Here is a 23,631-nt window from a genome sequence, read left to right as displayed (position 1 = left end):
CATACAAAAACAGAACCGTAACAGAGAAGAAAATGGAGGGTTGCGTGATGAACAGAGACGCCAGTTGGAAAAGTGGCCACCAAAGGCAAGGAGGAGGGCAAGCGGAGGCAGAGACCTCCAAGTGCAGAAAGAGGGATGCTGTGAGCTCTGTCCCCACGTTGTTTTGTGAAAAGGATGGAGGGGCCAGGAGCACAGTTTAAATAAGGGGCTCTGGGAACGGCTGCTTCACCAGCCCTTTGGGTTGCTCTACTCTCTCTTGGCTTCTCAAGGACTTGCAAAGAAGCGTTTCCATCTTGCTAGAATGTGGGCCACTGTGCTATCGCATTTGCTGGCCATAGGCAAGAGTTGCAAAATTTGGCCCAGGATTGAGGGGTGAGATCTTAGACCTCTTGGAAGCAGACGTTATCACTAATAGATGGCTTATTGGTGCTGCTGCTTACCTGCGGAAGTGCTTTCGTTGCCCACTGGCGTACTGGAGCAGCTGCGGTCCATGTTGGAGGACTCGGAGGAGATGCCGCCAGGGCTGCAGCCCGTATAGTCCATATACTCATCTGTCTCAGTATCCATCAGGCTCTGGGGGCCCTGGAAGGAAGCAGGAGTCCCTGAGGAGGCTGGGCTGGGTGCCAGGCTGCTGACTTGTGGGAGGTTTTCAGTCCTTGGACCGTGGCCTATAACCTGAAAGAGGAAAGTTGGCAAGATGAGCACAGGAGCTGGGGGACCCAAGTGGCCATCTCTTTGGCGCATATGCTATTTCCCTCCCAATGCTGCTCTTGGTTGAGCCCTTGGCCCTACTGGCTTGGCAGCACAGATGGCACCTGGTCTGGGGCTTTCAGGGTGTTAATCTTGGCTTGGAACTCCTATCGAGTCTGTACAGCTGACACTGTCATAGCATAGGAGTATTAATCCTGGCCTAGGACCTGGCTTGCAGGCGGGACTCACAGAATTTAGTAGCTGGGAGCGCCGGTGGTGGCCTTTTAGCAGGTGGATTAAGGCGCACTTGGAGGAAGAGTGCGCATGCATGCTTACACTCTGTTCACCTAGGAGGTGCTCCTGCATGCTGTGTCATCTCAGGCGCAGGCAAAATGCAAATGCCCTGAGGATACAGCTTTATGAGCTCTCAAGCTGTTCAAGAACCTGTGTACCTGCAGGCCAGGTAAACTTAGGCAGTCACCTGAGGCTGCAGATTCTGGATACAATGGAAGGGTAGTAAATGGTTTAACTGTTTTGCTATTGTGCATTTATTGTCAGGGATGAGTAGGTGAACTAGTGAGATTTTATGTTTCATGTACCACACTAAATTGGCTGTTTTTAGGTATTACGTATCTTGACTTAGGTCAAGGAGGGGGCATTTGCTGCCCAGCCTTGGGCTCATGCATTGATAATATGAGGCCCATTTCTTGTATCACCTTTTCTAACACAACTCAAGTGATTCTGCACAGCTCTGCAGAGGAATTCAGTGTTGAATCTCAGTATTACTTGTGTATCGTACGAGAAAGAAACTGTAACCAGGAGCTGTTAGGAATTTCAGTGGTTTGTTTGTGTATCTTTCTCTGGAAAATCCACATAGCCCTTAAAATTCCACTGTAACATTTTCTACATGTGCAGCGGATGAGTGAAAGTGTCAGAAGAGGGGGATAGTCCTCCCCCCAATTTTTAACTGTAGTCTGTGGCTTATTATTTGCACTAGGAGTGATTAAAAGTGACATTAGATAAGCTATGACTTCCTATTCTCCTCACCACACAAGGATACTTGTATTGGGAAAATGTTTCAGCAAAGGAAGGGTCTCAGCTCAGGGAAAGATTGCTTGCTTTGCATGCAGCACACCCCCGTTTTCATCATTAGAATTGAGAAAGACCCCTCTCTGAAATCCTGGTGAACCATTACCTGTCAATATTGACTATATTTCACTAGCTGATCAGTGTTATGACTTGAGAGAAGATAGTTTTCTATGTCTGAAGGCCACAGTTCCCAAACATGTGTTTCCTAATGTTCCTGGACCATATGCCCATATGCTGATTCTGGGAACTGTTGGCCAACAACATCTGGAGACCAAGATTGAAAACTCCTATCATAAAGGAAGGACCACAGCCCAATAGAAAGACATCTCCTTTGCATGCAGATTGTCCCAGGTTCAAATTTCCACTATCTCCCAGTAAAGAGCTGGGGCCAGTCTGATCTGACTAGGTGTAAGACAGTTTTCTGTGTTGCAAAGTGGTGTCCTTCAAGGAAAACACGAGACAAAAGTCTTGTTTAGAGTGTCAGAAGAAGTCACCTGAGTGGGAACCCGGTCAAAGTTTTTCCCCAGCATCCTGCGCATGTGTTTCCGGGCGTGGGACGTCATCTGGTGCTTCAGCAGGAAGGAGAACTGGCAGCCCTCCCGGATGCAATGGAAATGGCTGTTGACTTGGTTGTACTTGCAACCTGGGAGGGGAGAATGCAAAACAGATGCCAACCTCATCAGCTAACAATGGCTGGGAGTTAGCAACAGATGCGCTCCAGGCAAGGGGCTTAGATTTCGGCAGCGAACGGGAGCAACGGACCACTGCCAGTTCTGCTTCTGCATCCCCAAACTTATTACGCGACTGGTAAATGGCAACCGGGGGACCTCAATGAGTCTCCGAAAGCAGGAGCTACATAGGGAATGTGGCTACAAAGTAGTCACAAGTGCGTAACTCTAGGTTACACATTTGTAACTGCCCAACAGGATTCTATTTTAAAGTACAAGTTTATCATTACAAAGAAAATCTCAGATGCCCTCTCACACGCAGGAAAGAATAGTCCCTCGGGTACCGGCTACCCAATATTTATTTATAAGATTTATTACAGCAAATGGCTCTCAGGGAAACCGACAGTAAAAGCACAAATAAAATCCAAAATCCATATACATCAAATCAGAAGTGGCACAATAAATAAATCAGTTTAAAGCAGCACGGGACAAAACAATGGGCACCAAAAGGAGATCTAAAAGGATCAGGAACTAAACTGTTGGGGGGAAAAAGGTAACAGCATGCGGAGTATTTCGAAAGTCAGTGTTTTTCTGGTCCAGAGCAACTGATTTCCCTCGATGGGAGATTTGTGTAAATGTAATAAATCAATTAACTGGTTCAGTTAAGAGCACAGTCTGACTAATTTACTGAGATTTCTTTAATCTTATGAAATTCTTCATCCCAGGTATAACTTCTCTCGCAAATCCCTTTGCTTTGGGGATTATGGAATATTTGCCACACTTTAAAACTGATCCGTCTGACCACCCTGCGATGGAAACGTCAATCTCTTTGAGGGGGTTGGAGGAACTTCCCTGCCCAGCTCAACGGTTGGAGCGGACACAGGCGCTCAATGCCAATCATTGTCTCATGCGTCTAGCGTGCAACATTAGCGGTTGATGCTCTTGAGTAACAGGATGCACACAAACACGTAACTAAGAGGGAGTCCCATTCCTGCCCTTCCATCTTGGCCAAGCCAGTCTGTGAATGGAGCAAACCGTCTGTTCTTAACAATGCCACATGCTGTTCTACATCCCCTGCCACATTGGTATTCGCTCTTGGGGACCTTCCTCCTCTGCCCCATGACAACCAACCCACCCCATAGAAAAACCTCTCCTGGCCAGCACTGCCTCCCCGCCTCCTCCGTCCCTTTTCTCTCATGCCACCGTTCTGTTCTTTTCTCTGCAGGGAGAACAAACAGTGCTGGCGGGGCTGAAACTCTATCAGCAAAAGGCAGGTGAAGGCTTGTCCGTTGCTGGGGCAGCCGTGTGTCACGTATCATCGCTGCGCTTTGTCGGGCCCCAGCCGTCTCCTGGAACGCCACAGGTTGAGCAAACAGCAGCAACCGCCAAGCCTCCCAACATCCGTAAGCCAAGACCCAGGTAAGGGGCGGCCGCACAGCGTTGCTCCCTGTTGCCCAGGCTACCACCGATGACTTGCTGCCTCTCTGACATAAATTCTTTATGAAATAAAAAACGAAGAAGGCCGCTTTGCCTCCTCTTTCCACCTTGGGTGCTGTTCGTTTTTGTTGCTGCTGTGTGCATGGGCTAGTTTTATCCCCCCCGACAATAGAACAAGCCATGTTAGGGGGCAAAGGGAGCCAGACACACAAATAAGGCCTCGGGTGGTTTGTTCTCAGGCGTCCAGTGACCATTTGGTGCCTGGACAAGGTGCGCCTAAAATGCTTTTGGGAACAGAGGAATCGATACAGCCAAGGGAGGAAGAGGAGCTGCCCAAGAGGGAATCCCAAATGGGCTCATTTTTGGTAGGGAGAAAAATGGGTGAGTTGTCAAATTTCACTCGTGACTCTTCATGGCCAAAGAAGCTCACTGAACAGCTTGATGTCTGCTACTTACAAAACCCTCTTGTCGGTAGCCAGGAGCGACATTCCCAGGGTTGCCTTTGGCTGAACTCACTTGGCTCCTGCTCACTTCTAGGAAACCTCAGGAGCAGCCAATTTAGACCCCTCTCCTCCATAGCTATCCTTACATTCCCTCTTCTGTTAATACTTGTTCCTTGAGAGATCTACACATCACATTTCAGGTTTCCCCCAGTCCCTGTCTTTAAATTTCCACCAGCATCTCCTTCCCATTCTTCCGGCTGACTGTACTCTGCGCACTGTGCCTTAAGCTAGCAAGGCCTATTGTTTGTGTCTCTCAGGACTGCTACCTTCCTAAGCATCCCAGAGAGGCACCCTGTTCCTCAACCCCTCTCAGCCATTCAGTCCTCTTCTTACCTCATCTCTCTAGCATATATCTCACCCACACTCAGCACCTGGCAGTCCGTGAATGGATCTGGCACTTCAGTGGAAGCGGCAGGCCAGGAATGGGGAATGTGGTGCTGTCCAGGTTTTGTTGGACTGCAACTCATACTGACCATCATCTCGGCTACGCTGGCTGGGGCTTGAGGGAATCTGGCAATAGTTGGGGGGGGGACAAATTGTCCCCAACCACAGCTGGCGGACTAGAAATGGTTGCTTGAGGTGAAGTAGCAATTGGCACCCCCCACCTTCCAGCACATGGACAGGTAGTCCATGTTATTTTGGTATTTAAGGCAGAAAATCCAGCAAGCACCTTTTGTCTAGCCTTGGGTGTAAAGTCATAGTAGTAGTAGCAGCAGCACATTAAATAAACATTACCCTTTCATGACAACCCAAACCAACTCAGACCAATGGGGCTAATCCTACAATTAGGTGCTGGGCAGAGTCTGCCTACTTTCCATGCTCCGTGGGACACAACGTGTACCTCAATGGAATTCAGTAACAGTTAAGTCAGAGGTCCTTAAATCCAGGCAGCCAAGACAACCCCTGGTGCTGGGTCGGTGGGTGGGGAAGAACCCATTGAGTGGGTTGGTGAAGAAAGACAGGAGCGGTTTCTACACGCCCGTCTCCTCCAATCTATGCCTTTCTCTCCAGAGCTGGCTTAGGGAAGTTGGAGTCCAACACATCTGGAGGGTGCCAGGTTGGGAAAGGGAGATATATGAACTCTTACAACACACACACACACAAACAAATGCCCCTGTGAACAAAGATGACTGAATCAGCAGTGCAGTCCAGGGATGGTCAGGGTTTGCTTTAGTAAGGGACCTGCGTGATCTGAAAGGTTGCTACCTCTGCCACTGTGGACAGAGGCAGCAACCCTTCAGGACTGCTGATCAATTCCACTGTGGAAAGGCTGCCTTTCTCGTAACCGCTGGAGGCTCTGGAGGAGGGAGGGGTGGGTGGGTGGGAGAGGTGTTTACGATTTCATAATTGCTTTGGCAGGGCCCTAATAAGTTTGGCAAACGAAGCTGCCAGCCACACACCCCTCTCTGTGCCGTCTATCAGGCCCTTTGATGCGCCGCCGCTTGGCTAGGCAGTTGGCATGGAACGAGGCAACGATGTACCCGCCTCCAGCACTGAAGCTGCAATAGGTGCCAGGAAAAAGGTGGGGTAATCTCAAGAACAAGAGATTTTTCTTCTTCGTCTCCCCACCCACCTGCATCACCACCAGTGGGAAATATTTACCCTTTGGCTTTTGCTATTCAGGTCTGGGAATGAATACCAAAAGGCCTGTGCCCTCAAGCCCAGCGGAATTGGGTAAAAAGGAATGACTGGGAGATTTCAACAATGTCTTTTTTCCCCCTCACGCCTAAATAGTGAATATGATCAGAGCTGGTATCTGCCCACCCTGCCTGCCTCCTGGTTGAGGAGAGCTGATCATCTTGATATTCTGTTTTAGGAGACAGAATATCAGGCTTGGATATGGCGGTGTCAACAACGTAGACCAGTGGTCCCTAAACTGTGCCCTTTAAGAGATGTTGGACTTCAGCTCCCAGAAGCCTCAGCCATGTTGGCCAATAGTCTGGGATTCTGGGAGGTGAAGTCCAGAATCCCTTAAAGGGCACAGTTTGGGGACCACTGATGTAGAGTGGTCTTTAATCAAAAGACAGACTTAACTGTAGGTATACAGTGTATTTTGTCTTTTTGATTCCTTTGTTTTGTAATCCGCCTTGATTCCGCAAGGAAAAGGCAGAATATAATATAAATGAAACGTATTATTAAGTATATACGGTACATACATTCAAATCTCCACTTGGCCACCTTCCTTACATTAACCAAATTTTCAGGGTTGTTGGATGGAGCAAATGGTGGGGTTGGGGAAAGAACATGTTGCCCTGAACAACATGGAGGAAAGGTAGGCTAGAAAGGTAGGCCTGAGAAACAGAACCAGGCTATTTCTTTGTTTGCTACACTGTCCAAAGTCCCTACAAAAAGCCATCTGTCGATTTGTAACTCAACAGACTTTTAGAGACATGCCATATGTCTTCTATGTGGAAAATGGATCCTGTAAAGAAGGATGGCTACACAGGATACCCCTCCCCAACAATTCTGGAAGAAGAGATTGTGTCCCTCTGCCATTACTAGGCATGTCCAGGAGCACGTCCCCATGTACTCTTACCTACTTGGGAGCAATCTGTTTGGGACACCAACATATACCGTCCAGGGAGTGCAATGTTGTTTTTGGGTATTTTTTGGGGAGGAGAAGGAAATGATCACTTGGTGTTAAGAGCCTACCTGCAACCCACCACCAAGTTACACCTGGTCAGAGGCTTACCTAGCCTGCCGCACTCTTCCCGCTTGGTGAAGTACTTAAAGCCGTTGGCTGCCCTCCTCTCTGCCTTCTCATGCTTCTTCACATGCCAGGGGAGCTTGGTGGTGATGTTGGTCACAAAAAAGCAGCCAGGACGAAGGCAGTGGTAATGCCCTCGCATGCGGAACTCACAGTGCTGGAATGGAAAGTTGGGGGTCAATGAGTCCCATCATTGTGACAGGTGGCACACTCACCATTTAGTTTTCCCACCTCGATTTCTGATCTGCTGTCCTGCCCTCTTTTCTCATTTCCTCTCTCTTCGCCCCAGACTGACATGATGCCGATGCCCCTGTTTTTGCCCTCACCTGGTTTGGACAAAGACACTGCAGGGAGTAATACGCAAACTGGTCTCGGACATTCATCAGGTTGTTGTTGGGGTTGATGTGGTCGAGGCAGTGGGACTCTGCTTTCCCAGAGGTTTTGCACACATACTTGCAGTTCCCAAAGAGACAGTGGAAGTGGAACTTGTTGGCATACTTGCAATCTGTTGCCAGACAGGGATCGCTGGGGAAATGAGGAGGGAAAAAAGAGGCAAAGTCAGTCTCTCTAGCCAGGTCCTGCTCCTCTTCCCTTCACTTTAATAGTTCTCACCGGAGAGCTGGGCCCTGGCATGAGGAGCGGCTATTGGACAAATGCAGGCAGACTGGAAATTTAGGTCAAAAAAACTGACCCCAAAAACCTGAGTCGACTTATCCATGGGTCAATGTAAGTGCTGTATCTTAAGTCTTATTTAAAAGAAGTAACCATAATCTCCTGGTGGGAAGCAAGAGTATCATATGTGAAGCACCAACCCCCTCTACCCTCTCATCCATCCAGTCTTAAAAGTATGCACAAAGAGTTATGTCTGATGGACTTTTCTAACTTCTTTGACATTGTTTTGCTCATCATTTAGGAAAGTGGTCCTCAAACTGTGCCCTTTAAGAGATTTTGGACATCAGCTCCAGAAGCCTCAACCATGTTGGCCAATAGTCCAAAATCCCTAAAAGAGCACAGTTTGGGGAACACTGCTTTAGATCCTTTGCTATGTGCCCCTAGATTTTATCCTTGACTTATCCATGGGTCATAGCAAAATCCATAATTTTGGTCCCAAAACCTTCCCTCGACTTATACATGAGGTCAACTTATAGTTGAGTATATATGGTAGGTTTCTGATGGTGGAAGTGTGTGGCATTCGAGGGGCCTAATGTGAACCCAAAGCTTGCCACATTTGACCCCCACCTTAAAGCTAAGAAAGAAAGAGACAGCGAGAACATATAAACATTGCTATTTCCCTGCCAGCCAAGAGTACCCAAGAAACCACTCACTTCTCCTGGAACTGGAGAAACCCGGGTTTGACCTGAGGCTTGGCGTTCTCCAGGGATGTAGTTGCCAAGGGGGACGTGGCCAGGTTAGGCACTGAGGCAGGGAGCTGAGACATGGTGGAAGCCAGTTGTTTCCAGGCAAGGAGCGTGGGCGCCGAGGGGACAGTCACCGGATTTGGAGTGAGCAGATCCGGGCCAGGGGCATTCACCAGGGTGGCAGCAGCAGCAGAAGACGTGGGTGGAGATGAAGGGGCTAAGGAAGTCTTGGTCTCCGCGGCGGTTGGGAAAGAGAGTTCGGAGTTCCCTTTCACGGCACCACCGTCGGTGCGGAAGTGGAAACTAGCGGCAGAAGGGAAGAGGGAGAGAGAATGTATGCATTGATTGAACATTAGGCAACATCACTGGGCTCATTCTTATGCCCTTCATATCTGAAAGCAGATGTGCAACCATCCATCTATCTCTCGTTCCGAATAAGGCTCGGCTCAGGCTCTTAATAGTGGAGGGTAGGACATAACTGACCCAAAAAACCTGAATTGACTTATTCATGGGTTAATATAAGTACTGTATCTTAACTCTTATTTAAAAGAAGAAACCATCTCCTGGTGGGAAGCATGATTATAATATGTGAAGCAGGTGCTTACTTGGTTTTGGGAAGAGTTTTTGACTATCATGTTGTTCTTCCTTTTTTGAATATTAATTTTAACTTTAAAAAAAATACAAGTTGTGTTTGTGTACAGTTATCCACAAAAAATGCCTCGTTTATTTCTCAAAGAGACAAAAGTACTGGTGCTTTTTGATATTATACAACCTCTAAGATGGCTTAAATTACCCCCCTCTCCCTTTTGTCAAATGCCCCATTCATAAGAAAAGGATCTGTGTTGTAAGTACTGGGAAAGGCATAGATCAGTAAGACATACTGTATATACTCATGTATGAGTCTAGAGATTTTAGTTAAAAAATTGGTCCCAAAAACCAAAGTCATGGTCCACCTCCCTAACTGACCTCTTTGTTGTGCAAATGGCCAAAAGATCACCATGGGAGGGTTCATTGTGCACTGGGTCCCTGGCGAATCCACTTACTTGGCGTGCTTGATGGCTCCATCCAAGGTGCTGAAGAGGGCTCCACATTCCTCCACTACGCAATGGAAATGCACTTTATGGAGGAAGTCACACTGGGCGTCACAGAAGTCCTTGGTACCAAACCTGCCAAAATGGAGACATAAGCTCAGACCTTAACCGCGAAGGATGAGAATGAAGAAGTACCAAACTGGACCATGGGTGCATCTAATTTGTTGTCTGCTCTGACCAGCAACAACTCTCCAGGGTTTCAGGCAGAAGTCTACAACAGCCGTGCATGAACCTCCAAAGCCTACATCTTATGCCTAAGCAATGGTTCCTCCCCAAATCCCATAAGCGGACGTCAGCACTTCCTAAGGCAAGGGCAGCCTCCTTTGGTTCTGTTCTCCACCCCGAGAACAAGACATTGCCAGCTAGAAGAGCTGTTGCAGAGCTGCTGGTTACATTCGCTTATCTGGAATAGCTGTCAGTTGGCTTTGAACCCAGGAGACAAGGACGGGTGCTCACTTGTGCCAAAACATAATGGCCTGACTGATCAAACCGATACCGGATGACAAAAGGAGACATGCTAGACTGGAAGGGAACCAGGATTTCATTCCACAGGAGTGTCAATCTTTTAATTAACCGTTTGGCTTTGAATCGGTCCAATTTGAATACATTTACATACTGGAAAACAGTGAAGGTGTCCTCTTTTTTAGGTGGAAGGAGAAGATCCTGGAGAAGAGGGACAATTTCTTCAACTTGTGCGATAAATTAATGCCACCGTTTAGAAAGGAAAAAGCTATTCCTGGGTAATACTAATTTTTTCATCATATATGGAATCCATTTCCTGCTACTGTTTGAATAAAGGCTAGGCCAAAATTATATTGTGACTCTGAGATACAAGACCAAAATGGCTCCAAAATACTTTGATGGCCAAGGACCAAAGTACTTTGGTACATGCAAGCCACATGGCAATTTGAAAAACAAAACAATTAATAATAATAATAATAATAATTATTATTATTATTATTATTATTATTATTATTATTATTATTATTTTCTTATATAAAGGCTGCAGCCTTTTTTCACAACAGAACAACACAATCCTATCAAAGCCATGTCTGGGTTCAATGGGACTTACTCTCAAGTAAGAATATATAGCAGCACAGGCTTAGTATCATCCTCAAAGGCAAGCTCTCTTAGCTTTGGATAAAAGCCAGAAGGCATCTTTAAATGTCCTTTCTTATTAAATTTTGTATACTACGAAGAGAGATGGCATGTCTAGGATCTGAACATTTGTTCTAAGGGAGGACTCAAAATCCCTGCTCCAACATTATTATTATTATTAAACAGTGTTATTTCAGGAAATGATATCCCTCTTTGCATGAAACGGCAAAGAAATACGAAGAAACGGCTTTGGGGTTCTAGAAGAGCGGAGGATCTTTCTGGATGAAGGGAATGGCTTATTAGAAACTGGGTGGAAGGAAGGATGTAATTCATCTGGCTCCTAAGTAAGGCATCGCAGGAGTGTCTCCTGTGTTTTCCAGTTGGCGCGGGCGCGCACAACAACACATGGGCCAGGAATGGGTGGAAGGGCTGTAAACAAAGGGAGAATGACAAATGACAAGTGGCGATCTGGGGGTGGGAGCCAGTGGGTCCTGCCAAGGAAGAGACCAGCTCCAGCAGAGCTCACTTAACATCTTCATCCGTAACACCGGAGAAGGTGTAAACAGCCAGGTGAATGGCATTCGCCACTATATCAAACCAATCTCCTCTCCCCTTCTACACAGGCTTCCTCTTGGGTCCCACCTGCGCAAGTACATCTTCCAGGGCTCAGAGAGTTTCTCTTGGACGAGAGCCTTCACGGTTTTGCCCAGGTACTGCGTCGCATCTCCTCCTCCGGCCCCTGCCTGGCTGCCATCTGCCTCTACCTTCAAGGCAAGAAGGTTGCCTAGGTTGGGATTGCTCTGAGACATCTGGGGAGAGAAAAGAGATGCTGTGGGTAAGAGAACAGAAACCACTGGGATTATCTGAGAGGTAAAAGGGAAGGGAAGGACTGGGCTTCAGCGACCGAGCCAAATGCAGTATGTGGATTTGGCCAAGGAAAGGCTGAGTTCAAATTCTGCATCAGTGGCATTACTTGGTGGTTGTTAAGTGAGGCCCTGACCACTACACTGGCAAAAATTAAGTTACTAAGTTCACCTGCAGTTTGTTCTAGTTTAAAGTGATGATACTGAGCCTACCTTCCTCCCACACTTGCGTACTACTCTCCCTTCTGCTCATGAGGCCAAAGAGGAAAGTCTGGAAGCTTCTCTTTTTAGCTACCAATGGCTCCTCCTGTTGCCTAGGCCTGCTTTGAATGCTTTTCAATGAGCCAACATCAGAAACCATGGTTTGAAGTTGAATTGTTTTCACCTAACCACAACTGCTAATCCCAGTTTGTCACTCCAGAAAATACGCCGCCATTCGCGACGAGTGAAAGCTAAATAAAAGAGACTTTTAAAAAGCAAAACCTACCCTTAAAACACCTGCATGTTCAGAAGAGGGAAGCAAAATGCAGAAACAAGACAAATGGAACGAAGTGCTAAAAGACACAACTGAATAGCTAGCTTTGGTGGGATGGATCTAGGGAGGCAGGGAGGGAAAAGGGAGAGGGAGAGCATCAAGCAAAGTCGTGTTGTCCTTTCTGGAGGGTTGGATCTCATGCGCAGAGCTTAGGGGAAGCAATGGCGATGCCTGGAAACTGCATCAAGCAACAGGGTCCCGCAGGCTGGCTTTGAGGATATCCAGACTGGGAATGCAGCTGACTTGGGGAGGCACAATTAATTTAGCCAAACTAGTCTTTATCATGTACAAGGCTCCATATGGATATGGATATGAAGGAGAGAGAGAGAGTTGAGTACATAACAATGCATCTAAGAGCAGCACTGAGAGCAGGATTATGGTACAAAAGCATGCAATTTAAGATTCTGGGTCAAAACGTTGGACATTTTTCCTCTCTGCATTTATAATAATAATAATAATAATAATAATAATAACAACAACAACAACACTGCCACCCCTAGAAATCTGTTAAGATCTATAAGCAGAATTAATAACGGCAAGAGAAAGAGAAGTTGCCTGGTGCAGAGATGGGAAACAACAACAACAAGGAGGGCCCCCCTGTTTCTAAAGGGACAGGAGGAGGAGGAGGAGGAGGAGGAGGGGAAGCGTGTGTCAGAGGCGGCGATATATTTCTCCAGCCAGTTCATTAAATTAATTCGTAAGCAGTGGCTCTGAAATTATACCCGATGAAAAATGGTCTCAAAATTTAAATGGTACAAACTCATCTTATTAGAGGGAAAACATTAAAAAAACAAACGCGCCCCCCCTCCCCTCCCGACCTCGCCAGCGCGGCTTTAATTTCTCTTGGTGGGGGGAATGAAAGGCCCTTGATGGATGGCTCTTACCTTATTCATAAGCGAGGATAAAAGAGATGTATTTGCCGAGACTGTGTGGCCATTTGATTCATTACTGAAACACACAAACCAACAGGGTTTAGTTAAGATGTGCATTGGGGGACGGCAATTAATCCTCCTTCCATACCGCCCCCACATCCCACCTGCTGCATCCGAAGGACAGAGACAAAACCCACTCTCCCACCCACCAGGTCAAGCTTGCTAAGCAAGCCTGGAAAGTAAGGGCCTCAAGACCCTGTCCAGATCTAAGTGTATGCTCCTGCTTCTTGCATTCACAAGCCAAGCAAGTGTCTCTTTCTCTTTGTCCACATAGTTCAACGCCTTCCTTGTTCCTAGCTTTGGCAGTACTCTAATGGATTAATGAGGAACGGCGGATGCCTGAAACAAAGCTGGTGGAAGCTGAAGAACCCATTGCACAGATGGAACCCATCTTCCAGAAAATCTAAACCTTAAGACCACCTCTGCCCAACCATGACTCCAGACCACATCTAAGAGAGCAGGAATGGGGATGAGATGAATGAGAGGACCATGCTGTGGCCACTACAAATGTAGCACATGGTGCTTGCTCCATGGATGCTTGGAGACCATGCTCAAGGGGTGATGATCCGGCCTTAAACATTATGGTTGGAATCAGAGGAAACAGAAGACAGCCTACTTTCCACACTCAACACAGGAAGATTTAGGAAATTGCAATGAGGCATCTGAATTTGTCACCCTAGAAACAGTTTAGACAGCCAACCTGGTGTATGTGATGTGAGTGTTGGACTAGGACTCTAGGAGGACAAGGTTCAGATCCCCACTTGGCCATGGAAATTCATTGAGTGAAGTCACACTCTCTTGGTTTCAGTCTATGCCAACCCTCTTCTGAATAAACCTTGCCAAGAAAGGTTGCCTTAGGGTCACCATAAATTGAAGGCACACAACTATAAGAGCTGGTGTGTGTGTGTGTGTGTGTGTGTGTGAACTAGTGGGCCTCCAGTTATTGTTGGATTCCCAACATCCATCAGCCGTAGTCAAGACAGCCAGAGGTGAGGGATGGTAGGAGTTCTGATCCAAGAACATCTGGAGGGCCACATGTTGCCCAACATGCGACAGAGTCCCCTTCTCTCTCCCTTCCTTACCCATGCTCCTTCACACTCAGGTCCAGGCTGTGTTCCTGCAGGGACTCTGGGCCAGGATTCTCCGCTGCCTCCTGTTTAATCGGAGCTGGGTTAAACCGTCCAGGAGTTGGCTGCCCATTCCCTGTGTTGCAGAGAGAAGGAACAAGAGTGGGGTAAAAACCGCCAAGTTTTAAGTAAGCGAACCAAGCAAAGGAAATCAACCAACAAGAAAAAACCTCAACAATCACAAATAATACACGAGAAAGTTGCACGGAGGGGGTGGCGCACGGCAAAAGTCAGGGAGCGGCCTGGCTTTGCTGGTCAGCGTTTATTGCCGGCTTGACGTGATCGGTTCCGACATCCAGCCCGGCGTGGAAATTCTTCAAGTGATAATTATTGCAAAATTATGTCAAAGTTGTCCAGGCTACGGGCCCTTTAAAGGAGAAGGGCGGAAGGAGCGAGGGGGAGATCCGATGCTCCGCGCAACCTGTCATAACTAATTTGCGGGGCTGCCTCTTAAGCGTTTATTAAAGACTCTGTTAATGCTGAGGCGATGTGGCAGCTTTAGACTGCTAGTCAAGCCCCCTTTCCCATTCCCCAATCTCGACGTTGCCTTGGCGACCGCGCCGGCCGTTGCACTGAGCATGCCCAAAAGGAACATCTGCTGGGTCAGGTCGATCGAAACTGACAGCCAATCAGATTGGTTCAAACCACGCGACCTCTCCCCCCCACATCACGCCGTCCCAAAACCGAGGGTGCCCACAGTCGGGGCTTGGCGTTTGGGCACCTCCTCCCACCAACGCGTTTTCATGGAGGAAATTTCATTTACAAGGGGAAAGGAAACGTCGCGGGTTCCAAAAAAGAAGGGAGGAAATACGCCCACAAAGTTAAGAAAAGAAAAAAAGAACTGAAACACACGCAGACAGAGAAAAGGAGGAAAAGATGGCAAGAGGCAAAAGTTGCTGACAGGAAGATGTCCGCCGAGCTTTCATCCACAATCCCCAAGTGACTAAAATATTAATTTACCCGGAGGCACTACAGCTGACGGTGAACCGCTTCAGACAGAAAGTGGCGTTTTATTAAAAAAGAAAAGAAAAACAGTCCCCTCCGTGACCTCTCTCTCTTTCTCTCTTTTCGGAAAGACCTCCCTTGCTCGCAGGAGGGGAAGAAAGGAAGGCAAAATATGATGAAGAAAGGGGTTTATCCAAACTTTTTCGTGGAGTTGCCCTGCCTCCTCTTCTCCGTCATTCTTTGTTCAGCTGGATTTTGAAGGACGGCAAATCAAAAATCTTTCCAAGTCAACCCTGATTGTTATTTTGACACTTCCAAACTGCAGTCCACTTGCAAGTTGTATACAAATGTTAAGCAAGCCAATGTGGCGCAGTGGTTTGAGCGCTGGACCACAACTCCAGGAGAGCAAAGTTTGAATCCCTCTCAACCTGCTTGGACAAGGAGCACTTAGCCTCAGCACTTAGCCATGGGAGCCTTGCCCTCCCCAAACAAGCCTTGCCAAGAAAACCCTGCGATACCTTAGGGTTGCCCTAAGTCAGAAACGACTTGAAGGTACAGTACAACAAACAACTCTGTCAAAGACTACATGACCCATCACCTCTTAAGCTAGAACCTAAGGGAGTGGGTCCCAAAAGGTCCCAAAACTGATAGCGTTTCCTGGCACTGCCAAATCAGATTGGCTTCGTAATCTCCGAGATTAGCTGAAAACGGCACTTTGGATCAGTTTTCCACCATTCTCCTCTAAAAACAGGCTGGTGCGGCTTTAAGATTTCTGCATATCTTTCTGCTCACTTGAAAATAAAAAAGTAGGACTCTGCAGCTGGGCTGGGAGCAAAGACAGTAGTCGGATGGGAAAGATGCTGTGTGTTTCAAAGCAAAACCTGCTTTCTATCTGGGCTGCTGATCTGAAAGGCAGGTAAAAGAACAAGGAGTTCTCTTCCTCTGTTTCCTTGAACCAAAGTTCAGAACAGGTTTTTTCGTCTCCCTCCCCACAACCAGGAACCGCAAACAACCTTGGGCTGGATCCCGGTTCAGGTGTGTACAACTGGGCAGGCAGAAAGGGACTCCTTGGCCTCCTTCACCCTGAAATCACTACTGAAAGGTTTGAGTGCGATACAGTGGGAAGGGGGATATCCTCAAATTCGGCAGAGGCACCTTCTGCAAACCCAAAACTTGGAAAAACAAATCCACAGTTCATTCAATTGTATTTAGTATCTCAATATAGTACTCCAATACATTGGACTACAATGCTTCCCTTTCTTCCTCACCCATGGGATTTTCAAATCTCAGCCAAAGGCTGCCCTCCTTCTCTGCCTGGATCTTGGTTGAACTTGGAAGAGAGTTGGAACTATGCGTCTTACCTGCCTCCACAGCCACCGAGGGCTTCAGCGCTGCCGCCGCCAACCTGGCCATCATGGGTGAAATCAAGCCTTTGCTGGCAGAGATCCTTTCCATTATGGAGGCCGCTGGAGTCGGCGAAGAGGTGGCCCCTGCCTCGCCAGAACCTGAGATGGCCTGGGAAGGGGAATTGGCAGAGGAAACTGGGTTGGTGCTAGAAGAGCCGGCGGCTATTAAGCCAGTGGAGGTGGTGGGTAGCGGAGTGGAGACCCGGCCAGGGAGGATGGGAAAGTAGGAACCCGCCGTTCCGGGGAGGGCCGCGTTGGAAAGGGCTAGGGCCAAGGGGATATTGCTCGGAAGGGCTTGGGAGAGCAGGCCGGGGATCTTTGAAGCCGAGGGCATGCTGTTGATGGTTTTGTTGGAGGTCTGCGCGGTGGCGAGTTCAGCCGCAGAAGAGGGCGTGCCGGGGACGATCAAGGAGACGGAAGACTGCTGACTAGTAGGGGAGGCACTCAGGCTGGAGTTCTTTGAGCTCATAGCGGAGAAGTCAATGAGGTCGTCGTTGCTGGATTCCTCCTGGTCATTCTCCTTGGCTCCCAGGAGGGAGGCGGGCAGCCCCAGGACACCAGAGCTGCGGATGTGTCGGCGTTCGTGTTTGCGCTTGTGGGAGGTCATCTGGCTGGTGGAGGTGAAGGTGAAGCCGCAGCCGGGCCGGATGCAATGGAAGTGGTTGGTGGCTTTGCTGTAGACGCAGCCCTCGTATTTGCACTCCTCGTACTTGTAGAACTTCTTGAAGCCGTCCTTGGCATAGGCGTCATCCTTGATGTGGTAGCTCTTGTGCTTCTCGATGTCGCACTTGTTCTTGAAAGTGAACGTGCAACCAGGCCGCCTGCAAGAGAGAAAGTAACGGATCAGGTCTCCGACTTCCACTTGCCTCCCTGTAGGATGCTAGGAGCCAAACCCCAATGTATATAGCAACCCCACATATCCAAAAACCCAACAGGCTGGGGACTCTTGACATCATTCAGCCTTTACTTGGCTGACTTAGAAAGACCATTGGTCTTTGTAGCTCAGTATTGTCCACATTTTTCTTTTCCTCAGACTTCTTGGACAATAGCTTCCAGCAATTCCAGCTAGTATGGGAGTTGCAGGCAGCCCCACACACCTAGGAAGCTGGCTTTTCTACACTAACTGGCAGCAGCCCTCCAGTTTTCCAGACAGCTGTCTTTCCAGCCCTACCTGAAGATGCTACGAATTGTATGCAGTTGACCTTGTGAATGCAACACAGGGGCTCTGCCCTTGAACTAAGGCTCAGATGAGGGAAGATTTTATTTTTCACGGCAATAATTAAATAGCTGTTTTATCTGAGAATCATACTTTTATCTTACAAAAAGATTTTTCATTGCATTTTTAAAGTGCCAGAGGTGGATTTAATGCAAGGTTCTGTAACCACAATGGCTTCCCCCAGTGCCACCCTTGGGAGGCGAGAGGGCTGGGGATGACGGGGGGAGAGACTGGCCCATCGGGTGGCAAAAGGAGGCAGTCTCCTGATGGTTAACTATTTTGGCCACATCCTTCCTGTGCCTGAAGACTTTCCCTCCCTTTTTCTGATTTGTAATGGGATTTTATGCTACACCAAAACCACTGCCATTGTTGTAATTGACAACAACAATTTTAGAAATTCCCTCTTTGACACTCCAAAACTAGAATGTTTGCATTCACAATGGTCAGGCTATATGCCCCTTTCTGTCCCTTGCAGACTAGAAAGCAAATGACAAATCCTGCATGTGTGAGTGAGTCATCAGAGTATTCAGATTGCCTGATGCTACTGCAAGAGTCTCGGGGGAATAAAACAAACACTGTATGGGATAACAGGACTCAGAACCCATTCACCAGCATAACTGTAGGCCAAAAAGTAATTTTTCCAAGCCCTCTTTCAGATGATACTGGGTACATCTGTAAAGCAGGCAAAAAGTTTGCTTAACTCTCACTGGCTTTTGACATTTCAAGGATCCTGCTTCATCCCACGGTGGGACTTTGGCACACTCTTGTTTTCCTGGGCTGCCTGCCTACATTTCCCCCCCAAATGGTCAAATTTGACTTGATCCCATAAATTTCCTTTCCCTCTGCAATGAAGGAAAACAAAGTAGTTTTAAGAGTCTCCAGGTTGAGCTTGTGTCCACATTTATGGACCTAATTCTAGCAAAGTGGAGCACTGTTGCCTTTCTGCTTTGCAGTCCTAGCCCTCACAGCTGCCAAAGAGGAGCTGTGGGTAGGCCTTCTTGTCCCTTTCCATGGCTAATGTTTGCCACATCTATACTTTGTGTTCTTTCCTCTCCAGCGCATGCTCTGGGACGACTGGATGAAGGAATGAGGAAAGGACTGGCCAAGGAGCCGTCTTTTTTCCGTTGGAAGGGAGCTCACCTGCAATGGAAGTGGGTGGTCTTCTGCCCATAAAACTGGCAATCCACAGTCCCACAGTCTTCGGTGGCCCGGAACCGCTGGAACCCGTCATTAATGAGCTGCGTGTTTTTCTTGTGGAAGTTTTCATGGGTCATGACATCGGAGGTGCTGGTATAGACTTTGTTGCAGCCCACCTGTGGAAGAGATGATGCAGGAGGTGGATAAGCAGAAGAAAGGATGGAGGAGAGGAAGGTGGAGAGAGTGAGATTTTTATAGCGTGGCGGTATCATCATCGGTTGCTTCTGAATTTGTACATTCTAAATGGAGGTTGGGTGTGTCTCTGTGCGGAATCTACTAATGGTACATATCCTTATAAGACAAGATAAGGAACCTCTGAATCTCCAGGTCTTTTTGGCTGGGTCTCATCAACCTCATGTAAGGGATTCTGGGAGCTATGTCCAAAACATCTGGAGGACCAAAAGTTCCTCATGAGAGTGAATGAAACCACAACATAAGGAGGGGAACATTTGGACGACTTTTACACAGTCATCCTAATGGACCATTTAGTCCAGGACTGCCTGCTCTGACTAGCAGCTGATCTCTCAGGTTCCGGGTGGAGAAAGTCTCTCACACCCCTTGAGAGCTGAAATGTTTCTTAATCTGAGATTACAAGGATTGATGCTGGGACCTTCTGGGTGCAAGGACAGTGATCCTCCAAGGCTACACTCCTTGATCCCAAAACAGTGTCTGGAATCAACATGGAAAGGAGCAGGGATGGACATAAAACTATGGAACATCCCACTTGAAGGAGAGAAAAAGGACAGGCTGTCAACTGTTGATAGGACTTAATCTGTTTTGGGTGAGTTCCTTTTTAGCCTGCTGTAATTGCTATGGCAATTAAAGTGGATTCATAGTGCTGTTACACGGGTGGGCAAGAACCAGTCTGTAGGTGGCATGCAGCCTCTGGACCCCACTTTTGTGGCCCTTGAAGCCTACCATCAGTCCCCCAAAGCCCCACAACCTACATTTAAAAGGAAAAAAAGGATGCAAATTGCAGGCAATTTCTCCCCCTCCAAACCACACAGAAAACCCCTGAAATGTGTGAGAACGCATAAAATACACAGACTGCCACATGCACCCACACAGTGCCCAGTATCTCTGATCTCCTCTGCAGTCCCTCTCAAATCACCATTTTGAGAGGGACTACAGAGGAAAATGGAAGCATTTGGGCATGTGTGTGTGTGTGTGTGTGTGTGTGTGTGTGTGTGTGTTGCAGCCCACAAAGGAAGGATTGGGGGAATTGGCTCCTTGCCTATAGTTGCAGCATAAAAGAACCCCAGTGCAAAGTAGCAGCTGTGTGTAATAGGCAAGGTGGCAAAGGCTGTTGCTCCCAGAAGCTCCTCTGGCTGCATGGAGAGGACAGTGAGAGGCCACCTGAGCAAGCTGGCTAAGGAGACACAATACCCTCTTGCCACCCACCTGCTCTTTAACTTGGCCACTGGCTTTATTTCAAGCCTGCATGGAGGCTGCGTGAGGGAGAAGGAATGCCGCAGACCTACCTCCCTTTCCCCCCTCGCCCGCCCCGCTCTTCCCGGGCAAAGTGGGCCGATTTGCCATATTGAGTAAAATTCCAGTGGAATCTGACAACGCTGTCATGCCCGCCGAGCGCCTTTCTCCCCTCCCTCCTCAGCGTCGGGTGCCAATGCCTGCACCGTCTCAGAAGTGAAGCAAACCAAAACATTGCCCTGCACCTCTGTTCCAGTTCAACTTGGGTTGATTCAAGGAGGCAATAGCAAAACATTTAACAAACGCCCAGAAAAGGGCGAAAGAGGAGGGAAGGGGGGGAGGAGGACCAAGCGCAGGGAAGAGAGGAGAGATCCAAACCTATTTCCAAGAGAACAAGGGCCTCTTTCTAGCCTGACACCTTGAGAGAAGACAGACCCCAGAGCGGTGTTAAAAGGACAAATTAAACAAAAAACTCCTCGTGAATAATTCCCAACGGGGCGCTTTGTGTGAAAGCATGAAAAATGTCCATCGGTATAAACAACTAACTGAATTTTGTCCATGCCAATTATGGACATAAGGTGTGGGGGGGCGGAGGGCCCTCGCGAGGCCCATGGCACAAATAGTGCCGTTTCCGAGAGATTTGCTGTAATTGGGAATCTGTGATGTTTGGACACCTTTCTTCTTAACATGGGCATTGGCTCCAGACACACTTTGAAACATTTCTCTCCCTCTGAAAGGGACCTTTTGCACATCAACTTATGGGATGCTCAGTGGTGGATCCTGTTTTTGGGGTACAGATAGGACAAGTTTTGGGTGAGTAGGGGGTGATCTTGTTGTACACTGAGAATACAACACATTATACACTCCAAATCTAAAACTTAAAAATATTAGGGGATGGCTGGTAGGCTGGGACCTCCATAATCTCCCCAAGGAAGCCTGAAATGTTTCCTCCAAAGTCCACCCAGGCACCGAAAAACTACATTAGGTAGAAATGAGAATACAAATGGGACTATCCTGATGCTACTCTTGTTGCGTGTCTTGTCGCTTCCAACTCTAGGGTGGATACACATCATTGGGTTTTCTTGGCAAGACTTCTTCAGGGGGGTTTGCCACTGCCTTCCTCTGAGGCTGAGAGAATGTGACTAGCCCAAAGTCACCCCAGTGGGCTTCCAAGGCCAAACGGGGATTCAGATATGCCTAAAGATGGAGGGGTCTCTCCAAAAGCACTAGTAGATGCAAAGGACAGCTGTCTTGCATCCAATGGTGCAGCTTCCCTCTTATAGTTTTGCCTGAAGAACAGCAGCTTTGCAAATCTTTGGCTGGCAGTGCCCAAAGAGAAGTATTTTAGCCCCACAAATGGCTGGCTTTCGGTACTGTATTTCCCTTACTGCTATGGGCCACCCCACAATGGTCATAACCCTTCTGGCAGAGAGAGAGAGAGAGAAAGCGAGAGAAGAGGGGAAGGGAGCTGTTTTTCCTCCCTTCTTTCTTCTGACACTGGGCTGCTATTAATATTTAATTGGCTTAGCAGCCGGTTACAAAGGGACAAAACCGAAGCTAAAGGGCAGGCGTTGGAGTAGGAAGGTTGTATATCCAGAGAAAGCTGGCAGCAGTTCTGATGGCCTGTTAGGCTTGAGGAAGGGGCACCATGGAGAGAGACCCCCAGAGCTTGACCCTTCCACAACTCCTACAAAGGCTCCACCAGATAAAATCACGGCGGGAGGAATCTAAAGAAGAAAGATGCCCTCTGCTCCAAACCCCGGATCACTTTTCTGCACCCAAGGAAAGTGGTAGGCCTGACATACAGAAAAGGGATAGTTCTTGTTGCCAGGAAAAGTGTGCCTCACAAACCTTTGAGCCACAGGTATGCAAGAATCAATAATATTCCTGACTATGGGGAGCACAAATGTTTCCAAAAATAGTTTTTTGTGGGTTTTTTGGGCCATGTGGCCATGTTCTAGAAGAGTTTATTCCTGATGTTTTGCCAGCATCTGTGGCTGGCATCTTTAGAGATTTTTCTGAAGTCTTTCCCAAGAGGGAAACTCAAGACTTGGCCAGAGTCGGGTTCAGATTTCTCTGAAGATGCCAGCCACAGCTGCTGGCGAAACGTCAGGAATAAACTCTTCTAGAACATGGCCACATAGCCCAAAAAAACCCACAAAAATCTATGGATGCCGGCCATGAAAGCCTTTGACATCACATTTTCAAACATGTTAATTTTACTCATTTTCAGATTGGCCCTTGTTGGGTTGCTCCAGCAGAAAGAAGGTAAATGGCAAAAGGCTACCCATGAGGTGTCACAAATGGTTCAACAGAGAAGAGAACATGGTTCTCACAGAAGTATATGTTCCTGGTGTTATTTAATTCTGAGCCTGTGGGTACACACCATGCAACATCCGTCAGCAACCTTAATGCTGGAATCCTGTTATAAATCTTTGCTAGGGATCTACTCCCTAGTGCTGTAAAGAAGATGGTGGCAGAAAATAATCTTGGTCAGCCCTTTCCTCAGGAATCTCCCATCCTGCCTCTGCCATACCATGCTGCCATGCGCCATGCCTTGCATGTATAGAGAGCCCTGTGGAAACATCTATGCTCCTGACGCTGGTCCTGTGAGTCCTTGCCCGCTCTCCCCCCCTCTGGCCCCGGTCTCAGCAGTGGCAACGGTGGCAAGCAGCCCAGGGCCATTACCTGCATGCAGTGGTAGTGTGTGCTTTTCCCGTTCAGGTGGCACCCATGATAGTAAACGCTGCAGTCGTCCAGGGGGCTGAAGCGCATGAAGCCATGCTGAAGGGAATTGTCCCGCTTCTTGTGCATGTTGTAATGCCGGATCACGTCTTGCTTACTTGTGAATCTCTGGTGGGGAGAGGGAGACGCAGAAGGTGAGGAGTGCCAGAACCGGGCAGGTGGGCCACGGGAAAAGGGCAAGAGCCTGCAAGGGGAAACTCTCCAGCCAAAGTCTAGTCCTCAAGAAGGGCCTGCAACTCTAGAGTGTAAGGGGCTTCCCGGGGCATCAGTGCTACCCTTTTTGTGTTGCTTCTAAGCAAGCACAAACAGGGCGAATGTGGGATGGGAAGCACAAGGCTTTAGACCATTTTCAAAATTCTAAGCCATGAGAGGTTTGGCTTTGGAATTCCTGAAATGGTAAAGAAATACAAGGAACTGGTCTAGCCTAGCAAAAAGGATGGCCATTCTTGGAGGTTTTCCCAAGGTTTTGCATTCATGTGCAAGATGGCTGATCCTTAGTGCAAATATTCAGTTTCCCAAGAAGGAGACTCTAGACTTAGCCAGAGTCAGATTTATTGTCCTGGATGAGGTTGGATCCCATGCCAAATTTAGGTTCC

General features: G+C 47.9%; 1 protein-coding gene across 2 annotated transcripts in view; it reads right to left on the bottom strand.

The window, feature by feature from the left end:
• The window catches only part of CASZ1 (castor zinc finger 1), a 248,152-nt gene that overhangs the window by 6,884 nt on the left and 217,637 nt on the right, over positions 1-23,631 (bottom strand). For both annotated transcript variants that reach the window (XM_042479516.1, XM_042479514.1), the window contains 12 exons: positions 22,979-23,143; positions 18,806-18,978; positions 16,405-17,270; positions 14,054-14,174; positions 12,924-12,987; positions 11,284-11,450; positions 9,496-9,618; positions 8,420-8,755; positions 7,421-7,619; positions 7,080-7,251; positions 2,274-2,422; positions 441-675 (listed from right to left, as the gene is read on the bottom strand). In XM_042479516.1, the coding sequence (XP_042335450.1) occupies positions 441-675; positions 2,274-2,422; positions 7,080-7,251; positions 7,421-7,619; positions 8,420-8,755; positions 9,496-9,618; positions 11,284-11,450; positions 12,924-12,987; positions 14,054-14,174; positions 16,405-17,270; positions 18,806-18,978; positions 22,979-23,143 (2,770 nt within the window). The remainder of the gene's footprint in view (positions 1-440; positions 676-2,273; positions 2,423-7,079; positions 7,252-7,420; positions 7,620-8,419; positions 8,756-9,495; positions 9,619-11,283; positions 11,451-12,923; positions 12,988-14,053; positions 14,175-16,404; positions 17,271-18,805; positions 18,979-22,978; positions 23,144-23,631) is intronic.

This window comes from Sceloporus undulatus, chromosome 7 (assembly GCF_019175285.1).
Source record: "Sceloporus undulatus isolate JIND9_A2432 ecotype Alabama chromosome 7, SceUnd_v1.1, whole genome shotgun sequence".
NCBI classification, from domain to species: domain Eukaryota; kingdom Metazoa; phylum Chordata; class Lepidosauria; order Squamata; family Phrynosomatidae; genus Sceloporus; species Sceloporus undulatus.
Note: the sequence above shows the minus strand (reverse complement) of the source record. Positions and strands in the feature narration are given on the sequence as shown.